We start from the raw sequence: 10,583 nt of genomic DNA on the forward strand, positions 1-10,583 counted from the left end.
TTAATATGAGATATAGTAAATAGATTTCAAGAAAGACCATTTTTCTTAATCCAAGTTATCCAAACACAATGTGTAGAGCTTGAGATCCACTTGTGTATATAAAGCAAACATCTCAATGTTACAATCATCATTTTATGTAAAACCACAAGGTATGTTTGTATATAAAAATGATTAGAACATGTGTGTTTACTAAGAACTAGTGGGAGCATAGTGAAATTCATAATCTTGTATGAATGAGGCATACTTAATAATTTGAAATCACATTTAGACTAAGCAATGTCATTTTCACCATGACTCGGAAAGTGTTTCTAAAATGAAAGATTTAGGAAGGAAATGATACATTCTTGCAATGTAAAATCTATAGGAGATAGATAAAATGAATCTTAAAAGTTTCATGTCCTTATACATATATTGGCAATATCTTGAAAGGGATCAAGACACAAGATTCTTTTGGAGAATTATTAGCATTGTCATATGGCACCATTTTGAGCTAACCTCAAAAGTACATAGCTCATAGGCTTGAACTAGATGAAAATGATTTATATTATATTTGCTTGGCAAATGAATTCATCATTTACGCCATATTATGTATAGGAAATGGTATTTGATCATGTTGTAAGCATATCACATGATACTGATTGAATACATGGTTAAGTCACTGGATGACTAAGAAAGCATTCTAAGAGTACTTTAAAAGAACAAAGAGAATGTATATGAGACAATCAGTTTAGAAATGTTTTTTATGGAAAAAGCTACATAAGATGTTAATTTCTAAACATATATAAATAATTATGAATTATAATTGGATTTTGACATCATTACATATAACTTGTATATGCCCTAAATCTTGGCACGACACGTCGGAGGCGCGATGCGAATTGCGGCAAAGTTAAGTTTTCTCAAGTAGTTCTGTTTCTTGATGCGAATCTTTGTTATCTCGTCGTTATTTGCTTCCATAACCTTCTTTTTATCAATATTATTTTTTTAAAATTCTCTTCTAACTTTTAGAAGTCATTACTGATAAATACTCCATCCGTCCCAAAATGATAGTCAATCTTTCATTTTTGGTTTGTCCCAAAATAATAGTCCACTTCTAAAAATAAATAACATTTTTACCAAAATACCCCTCATTATTACTTAACAAACTAAGCATCTAATGCAATATTAAATACAAAGTAAGGGCAAAACTGTCATTTTATTATATAAAGTTAATGGTAATTAATGATTTTCTTAATCTATGTATTTTTTGTCTGTAGACAATAATATTGGGACGGAAGGAATATTTAAATGATAGATTAAAATTGTGTGGAGTAAACTAAAAACAAAATTTAAAAAAAATAAAAATAAAAATAAAAATAAAAATAATAAAATCAACCAACATCGGTTACCTCCTTCCTCATAAGTTTTTTTCTCTCCTCCTAGTGAGATAATCACTTATGTGCAACCAACTCCTTGCCTTTTAAACTTTTCCATAAGCTCCGCTCTTTATCGATTTTTCCAAATGCGTCCAAATCATTGAATTTAGTCTCAACATGAACGTAAGGCTAAAACGATTCTGCAAAAATCTAAAGATGAATAGTATCATTTTGAAAAAAAATAAAATATAAAAAAATATAAGGATAAACATACTTGTGAGAAAAAATCATGTTGCTGCTATCCTCTAAAGGCCTTAGTTTTTTGCAGGAATTAATGTTTGAATAAATCTTTTGCATTCAAGAAGTCGTTTGTTAAAAACAAAACATTCGAGATCCGTTACGCTAATTTTTCCGGCTTTTTTCACGCAATTAACCAATAAGCAAAACATGAATAACCAAATAAATCAAGAGTAGCAAAAGTTTGATTTTCCGATTAAGCACTACGATACAAAATGTTTTACTACGTGTCGTGAATTGAGTTGGACGAATCTACAAATTAGTAAACTATTAGGGCCAGAAATTCCCTAATAACTTGCAATTGGCAAACCCATGCAAGTAGAAAAATAATCTTACTGTTGCTTCCTTTAAAAATCATGGTGCGATTGGTGAAATTGCGTCGTCATTAGCGATCAAAAAGGTTTATTCGTGTCGCGATACTGAATAACACAACGTGATTTCTGTCTGGAAAATCCACCTTTCTTATTAGATTTCTTATATTAGGTCCCCAAATTTCTTTTTTCATTAAGTGTGTTCTTGTATATTTTAACAATACCATACCATCTTAAATTTTTTATTAAAAAAAAATTGGTCCAACTATTTTTATAAATAAGTTTCCAAATAAATGTTAATGTATCTTTTAAAAATTTAGTTTCTTCTGAATACTTTCTTACAACTTTTTATACATTTGTTTTATATAAAACATTGTTTTTACCAATTATTATTATATAATTTTTGTTACATCTTTATTTTTATAAACTATCTTTTTAAAGTTTCATATTTTTACGTCTTTGTTTTTTACGAGTTACTTTTAAAGATTTTTCGGTTTTCTTTTATAAATAACCTTTTTGTTACATACTAATTATTTTTATATAAATTTTCCGCAGAATGGTACGGCTGTGCATCCCATGATAATGCTCTTTAGTCTTTATCGACTCAAAATTTAATGTGCACACAATAGCAAGACCGACACCACAAATGTGCACTAACAATAAATCATTAATAAACCAATTCTAACCGGACTTTGTTTCCATTCTTATTCACATTAGACACATCGTGCACCTAATCAGGCAAATATCTAGGCATCCAACTTGACATTATTGATATGGAAAACAAAGTTATTCAATTTACTTTATAAGAACTTACAAGAACATCTTTTTCGTAAAGCATTCTTTATGCCATTCATTGGTAGGAAAGGAACCAAATATCACTATATGAAGGTGAAGGGGCTCGTAAAGGGTTTTCATCTCAAAGTTTAAGCTTTCATAATTCAAATAATCAAAGAGAGATGGCTCTATGTGGAAAATTGGTTAAGAAAACATCAATCAAGTCCGATGGAGACGTGTTCTATGAATTATTTCGATACAAACCTAACCATATATCCTATATGAGCCCAATGAACATCAAAAGTGTTGATCTAAATGGTGGTGAATGGGGTTATGTCGGATCAACAATGACTTGGAACTATATTATTGGTACGTCTCCTAATCTTTAAACATTTATCTACGACGATTTAATTATTTAGATTCTTAGCAAGAAGAAAATGACATAGTATTCTTTTGTTGTATAATGTTTTCGTTGTGTCATGGTCTTATACTCTTATACGAAATAGATGGGAAGACATGTGTGGCTAATGAAGTGATTGAAGCAATTGACGAGGAAAAGAAATCAGTCTCCTTCAAGGTGGTCGATGGTGCTCTAATGGAACTTTATAAGACCTTCTTGTTGACTGTTCAAGTAGACACAAAGGAAGAAAAGAACTTCGTGACTTGGACTTTGACTTACGAGAAGATTAATGGAAACATTAAAGATCCAAACACTTTGATGGAGTTTTGCCTCAATGTCACCAAAGATATCGAGACTAACCTACACATGCAATGCAACTGATTAAAGTTCCACGTGAACAAGAATAAAGACCCTTGAATTGGATGTTTTCACTGCACCATATCTTATTGTGTTTCAATCCTCGTCTATTTGAATGATTAAAACTTGTATTTTAATTCGATTGTTCATGTCATACTCGACAAACAATCTATGTAACCTGTTGGGTCTTTTGTAATATATATCGTCTTCATAAAAAAGGTTTTTACTTCATTTGTTCTCAGGTTTGTTATTTTAGAATTTAGATATATGTTTGTTTTATTTTATGAGATATTACTGTATTCATATAAAAATAACAGTATTACGCAACACAATAGTTCACGTTTTGGAATTTGATTTTCTTCTACGAATTTAATATCAACTATCATAAATAAGTGATATGATCTTATATTTAAATTGGAATTTTTTGTTACTAATGTTGGATTAGTTAATTCCGTTGTAGTTTTAAATTTACTTTTAATCAATTATCAGGTTTATGATAAAATGATAATTAATTTTATCAGCATACAATCCCATTCAATTCTTTTCATCATTTATTTGTTCCTCCTACTCGTTAGAGCCTCCACTGCGCCTTTTCAATTTCGCCGCAAACATATCTTTGAAAAAGCCATGTTGGATTTGGTCGTTTAAATAATTTAGAGCATTTCGACAGCATTTTAAGATGTTGAAAGCATTTGTTCAAAGAGCCAACTTGACAATATACTGTCCACGATAAGTAATAACATTTCTGTTTACTTTAATTTTATATTTAATTCATTAAAAGCATGGGATTGCAGCAACAAATTGGAAAAACACAAACTTAGTTTTACTTTATTAATTAAAATATGAGTAAATTACACGAATGGTCCCTATGGTTTAGGCTAATTTGCGTGTTTGGTCCCTAGCTTATTTCTTTAACTCGGAAGGTTCCTACTGTTTGTTTTTGTTACGCACTTGGTCCCTGTCGTACCTAAAAAGACTATTTTGCCATTGATTTTTTAATTTATTTAAATAAACACACCCCCAACCTCACCCTCTCACCTTATCTTACCTATTCCATCATTGTTCCCTATTCAAATACTAGTCTTTTTAGGTAAGATAGGGACCAAACACGTAGAAAAAACAAACAGTAGAGACCAAGCACGTAACAAAAACAAACAGTAACGACCTTCCGAGTTAAAAAAATAAGTTAGGGACCAAACACGCAAATTACCCCAAACCATAGGGACCATTCGTGTAATTTACTCTTAAAATATAGACATGAAAAACTAATAGAAATCAAACACATATATTTTGATCTACACAAATAACTTGAAAAATACACATACAAAAATTACACCACTTTTTGTTTAAAAGCATATTCACGATTGTGTTCGGTATTGTTTTTGTTGGATTGTGAAAATACCAATTAGAATTTGTATTTCACTCTTTTAAATACAACAAGAAATACAACATATTTAGACAAAGGTTTCTATACTATAGACAGGTTTCTATACTATAGACAGGCAGTATATAAAAGCCTACACTATACAAATAATATGGTAATTAACACTTCCCAGTCGGTTAGAATGGGAGGTTCATAGATGTTTAAACTGTTTTGAAAATCAATAAACAAATGTATTGGCAGTCATTCTGTAAATATATTTGGTGAGCAAATGAAACATATAACAAACGAAGCTGACCAATGACAACACATTTCCTAACAAAATGTAAATCCATTCCACATGTTTGGTTCTTTGGCGTTGAATCAGGTTTGATGTTAAATACATAGCACTCACATTGTCACAAAATATAAAGGTTGCATAGGAAATGGAGCGGGATAATTCATGAAACAGATTACAAAGCAAAGCAACTTCAACGACAACGTTAGCTAACCTCCTGTACTCAGCTTCGGCCCTAGGCTAAGAGACAATGTGTTGACATTTTGAGGACCATGAGACAAGAATATCACGAAGATAAACGCAAAACCCTGAACTTAACCGACATGTCGTAGGACAGCCAGCCCAATCACCATCAATGTAAGAAACCAAATGGCCATCATGCGATAGATAGAGAAAGAGACCATGATCAAGAGTTGCCTATAGATAATGCAAAATATGTTCAAAAAAAAGAATGTAAGATTCATGCTGATCATGCACGAAAAGACAGATTTCTTGAACAACGTAGGCAATATCAAGACGTGTAAAGGTCATATATTGAAGAGCCCCCACTAAGCTACGATACAGTGCAGGATAAGAAGCAGGTTTACCAAAAGGAGAAAGCTTTGGTTTAGTGTTTATATGGGTGCTACAAGGATTGAGGAGATCATGTCATCAATAGATTTAATCACCTTAGAAAATACAATATGTGAAATCAGGATGACTAATTCAGTCGGGATATGAGAAATCACTTGCGTCATCAGAGCAGGACTGGAGGTTATAAGAACAATATTGTTGGGATTTCTATGCATCAAATACACTCTAAACTAGGTAGCGGAAAAATCAAAACTACGATATACCTAAGTGTACATGCAACCTATGAATCTATGGTTTCATGCTATGTAACAACCGAAAAATACAACAAATTTTAAATTTTTCAAAAACAACTCGATTCCATTAAATCATTACAAAAAGGTTTTCAATACAAAACATTTAGCGTATTCCCATAATCACATTATTACAAAATCATGAGGAGCGGTACGATCACGCCTTCGCCTTGCCACGGTCTCCTGAAGAACCTGAAAAACATAAAACCACAACTGTAAGCCCGAAAGCTTAGTGAGATATCCCCAAAATACCAACCACTTATACCATACACGCATAACATGTCACAACATATCTGATCACAGAACAACCATGCACTTTGGGTCTACTGTGTGACTGGTCCGCCGCACCGGCCTACAGTCCACCTGGTCCACCCTCTGAGTCTAGCCATAAACCTCGAGTCTACAGTGTGATTGGTCCGCCTGCACCGGGCCTTCAATCCACCTGGTCCACTCTCCGAATCTAACCACATACATCGAGTCTGTAGTGTGATTAGTCCGCCCGCACCAGGCCTTCAATCCACTTGGTCCACTCTCTGAGTCTACAGTATGACTGGTCCGCCCGCACCGGACCTTCAGTCGGCCTGGTCCACTCTCCGAGCCTCGGCTAGTCTGGTCCACCCTCTTGGGGCCTACAGCCTATCCGGACCGCTCGCTGGGACTTCAGAACAACCGGTCCGCCCTGGGTATCTTAGCCTACAGCACAAAGCAGGACCCGCCTCAACCCAACTCCAGTCCAAACAACCATGTGCACATATACATACAATCATATACCAATTCACAGTCAACAAGCAGATCAAACAGATCACATAACATATCATCATCCTAACCAGGATACCGACCTAACAGGTCACTAGCATAGCATCTCCCTATCTCTCAAGATACCGATCTCAATCAGGTCTCTAACATATACCATCCTAGCTCTCAGGATGCAAACATATCAAAGTAGTAACATAACAACAACTACCCGGATCTCAATCCGATAAGGGCCGGCCTTGGTGCCTTAGACCCTGTTGATATAGTGAGGATAACTCACCTCGAAACTGCCGGCTGAAAGGATAAGATCCCGCTGCTCCAAACTCCGACACGAACTCCTCCACTGGACACCAAAACACTCAACTCAATAAATACCCTTAGTTACCAAAATACCCCCGGAAGACAATTGGTCAACCCTTGGACAAGGTCAAAGTCAACCCCTGACTGACTCTACTCGCCGAGTCAACCCGATGACTCGCCGAGTCCCCAAGCACATGACTTCCCTCAATCCGCGACCTAACTCGCCGAGTCACCCCGAGACTCGCCGAGTCCAACAACTCTGAGTCCACTCGCACACAACTCACCGAGTCATCCCTTGACTCACCGATTCTCGACTCGACCAGAAATATTGGGACTCTTCGACAAGACTCGCCGAGTCCAAGAACAGACTCACCGAGTCTAAGGCTATCTTCAACCTACTCGCCGAGTTGTTCATACAACTCGCCGAGTTCCAGGCCATCTTCATCAAACTCGCCGAGTTGTTCTTCCAACTCGTCGAGTTCCAGCTCATCTTCAAGCAACTCGTCGAGTTCACCCATGTGACTCGCCGAGTACCACCGGTCTGAATCCATACAGAAGCAATCCAGGCCATGCAATTGATCCAAAACATAGATCTAGCCTCCTACAACCCATCCATCACGTAAAGTGGCAAACTTTATGTGAATCCAAAGAAATCTAGGCCTTTAACACTTTAGGGCTAGGGTTTGGGACATGATAGCTTCACTACACACTCAAACACAGGGACTTTCAGGCATTCCAACCCTTCTCCATTCCAGATCTGAGGTAGCAACCTCAGATCTAACCTCTAAACTCCAAAACACCAAAAGATAAGCTCCCCACAAACCCCATAATGATGAATCCATAAGAATAACAGCCGAAGGACGAGATATTACCTCAAAAGAATGCCCCAACTGCAATGGAACTTGAATCCAAGCAAAGCCCCTTGCTCCAAGCCTCCTACCCGAGAATTAGGGTTTTCTCCACTTAGCGCCTACTCGCCGAGTCCATCTTACTGACTCGCCGAGTCGGCTACTTAACACGCGACCAAGTCGCGACTCTACTCGCTGAGTCCACCCATGGACTCGACGAGGCGCTCTTTCCCAATTTACTCTTTTAGCCCTTCAACTCTACTCTTGATATTTCGGGATGTTACCTGCTAATTATATCTATCCTAGAAAACAAATATACAAATAAGAAAAACATACCTCTGATATAGCCCTTGATCTCCATGCTTGAGATCTCGTCCTCCACGAAGTTGCTTGGAGGAGAGGACCCAAACCAAATCCATCTAATGGTATCACACCCAAGGACACCAAAGAATGGAATAAAAATAACTAAGAGAAGCGTCAATTTCACAAACCCTAAGAGGGTTTGGAATCATCCATAAGAAGGGAGGAATAAGGGTTGCGAAACTTCAAGCCAGAGTGCATGGAAGAATGAAAACCTAAACGACTTATTTATAGTCTTGGATGCGTTCCTAAGTTTTGTGCTCCTTCCCATGTGGGATGGAATAACTAAAACTAAATTAACTACCTTTCCCAAGTGCGATGGAGTGATTTTCATCCAACCCTAATTTCATAAGGGTTCTAGAATATTCCTGATCAACCAACTATTGATTAATTGAATACTTAATCCTTTGATTAATTAAACTGTTAATTATTTCCCAAAATATATTTCTAATTAGTTTCTAATTAATTATTAACCATAATAATTAAAAAACTAATTTCTCCTTTATTTATTCTACTCAATTTGTGTCTTGGGGGAAACATAAAAATGATCCTATTATTATTAGAAATATTACCAATAGTTAATGACCTTGGACGCACTTTCCCACAGCCTCCCACTTGGACAAGTCATCAACGATACTGTAACACTGTAAATTTCAAAACAATTTTTCACATTTTTAAAACATATTTTCATTCATTAATATTATAAAATCTCATTGTTCACATATCAATTTATAACTACAGCCCAAGATCATAATGTAGAAAATCGCCTCAGGTGTGTGTGCTGATCATGCCGACGCCTTCCCGCGATCCTCACTGGTACCTAAAACACATAACACAAAACACTGTAAGCATAAATGCTTAGTGAGTTCCCCAAAATACCACATGCAACACATATTAGCCACTCGAGGCTATAACTCTGTGGGCCCTCTGGCCCTAACTCTGTGGACCCTCTAGTCCTAACTCTGTGCACCTTCCGGTCCTAACACATTCACATAACTCTTATTGCTACTCAAGGTAAAGTATTGTGAGAAGACTCACCTCGGGTAATTCCGTAATCTCGAACTCGGTAAAAATCTAGTCTAGTCTCCGCCTAATCACATGGAATAAGCATTATAATCAATACAACTCTCAAGACTAGACTAATCCCTCTCTTAGCATTCTCAGTAGGGTAAAAGACCGTTTTACCCTTCTCATGGCTCAAAGACCCTAGCATTGTCCAATCCCTAAAAGTCAACAAAAGTCATCTCTCCAGGTTATGCTGGGCGTACCCGGCAACCTCACAGAAACGGGGAACGCGACCCCCTACACTGCACGTACTGGGATTACGCCCTGCGTAACTCCCTGTTTCAGACTCTTTACCTTTGGGGTCTTAAAACGGTTAAGACACACGTCCAATTTTCAGATCTGACCTCCCCTAAGCCTCTTAATCCATAAAGTTGGTGACTTTAAGCCTTTGCATGGCTATAAAAGTCACCAACATCCATAACATTCTATTTCCAACACTTAATAGCTCAAAACTCAAGCATGACTCAATAACAACGACCAAGTTGGGATTTTTATGGATCAATAACACACATAACACTGAAATGGGACAGATCTAGGTCCATGGAGCCCTTCTTGCTCATAAAGTCTCCACCTTTGGGACTTAAACCCTAGAAATGGACCATAAAACACCAAACCGAAATAATGAGGAAAGCTCTGAGCTTTTTACCTTAAAGTGAAGCTCCTTCCTCTGAAGAACTCAGATCCAAGCTTAAACTTCGAACCCTAGCCTCCACAAGCTCCTCTCCTTCTTCTTTACTAACACACAAAGGAACTTTTAGATCAAAACACACACACACACACACACAAGCTCTACGACGAAGGAAATTCTCTCTTAGGGTTTCACTCTCTGAGATGGTGGCTGAGGATAAGGCCTTAGCATTCCTTATATAGTGCACAAGTCATAAATTACGGTTTGCATCTAGGCCCGTTATGCCCAGCGTACCTCTGGGTACGCCTAGCGTACCTAGGCGAGTCCGTGTCCAACTTAAGCGCAAGAGTACACGCAACGTACTCTCCAGTATGCCCAACATACTCATTTACAACATTTTCCACTCAAGGGCTAATTGTGGCAACTTGACAAAAGAGAAGGGTTAAATAGTTGTACCTGAATTTCGGGATGTTACAGATATGTGGACACATATTTCTCCAATAATCAATAGAGAGTTAGCCATCCAATACAACTACCGAATTCTTGATCTAATTAAGATTCAACCCTTAGATAAGTGATCAACTATCCCTTCGTTCTAGATATCTATTTGAACT

The 10,583-nt window shown here is 36.7% G+C and overlaps 1 protein-coding gene across 1 annotated transcript; it reads left to right on the plus strand.

Moving 5' to 3' along the window:
• The first annotated feature begins 2,837 nt into the window (after window positions 1-2,837).
• LOC111898815 (kirola) lies at window positions 2,838-3,725 on the plus strand. The gene is made up of 2 exons (XM_023894686.3): window positions 2,838-3,106; window positions 3,244-3,725. Exons 1-2 carry the CDS (start codon window positions 2,920-2,922, stop codon window positions 3,516-3,518), a joined length of 462 nt encoding a protein of 153 aa, XP_023750454.1. The 5' UTR covers window positions 2,838-2,919; the 3' UTR covers window positions 3,519-3,725.
• Window positions 3,726-10,583: the final 6,858 nt, after the last annotated feature.

This window comes from Lactuca sativa, chromosome 1, assembly GCF_002870075.4.
Source record: "Lactuca sativa cultivar Salinas chromosome 1, Lsat_Salinas_v11, whole genome shotgun sequence".
Taxonomy (NCBI): Eukaryota; Viridiplantae; Streptophyta; class Magnoliopsida; order Asterales; family Asteraceae; genus Lactuca; species Lactuca sativa.

Bases quoted from the DNA above. Each gene is read 5' to 3' on its own strand.
- LOC111898815 (XM_023894686.3), top strand. From the start codon at position 2,920: ATGGCTCTATGTGGAAAATTGGTTAAGAAAACATCAATCAAGTCCGAT. The intron at 3,107-3,243 runs GTACGTCTCCTA...TATACGAAATAG, and splicing joins GACTTGGAACTATATTATTG to ATGGGAAGACATGTGTGGCT.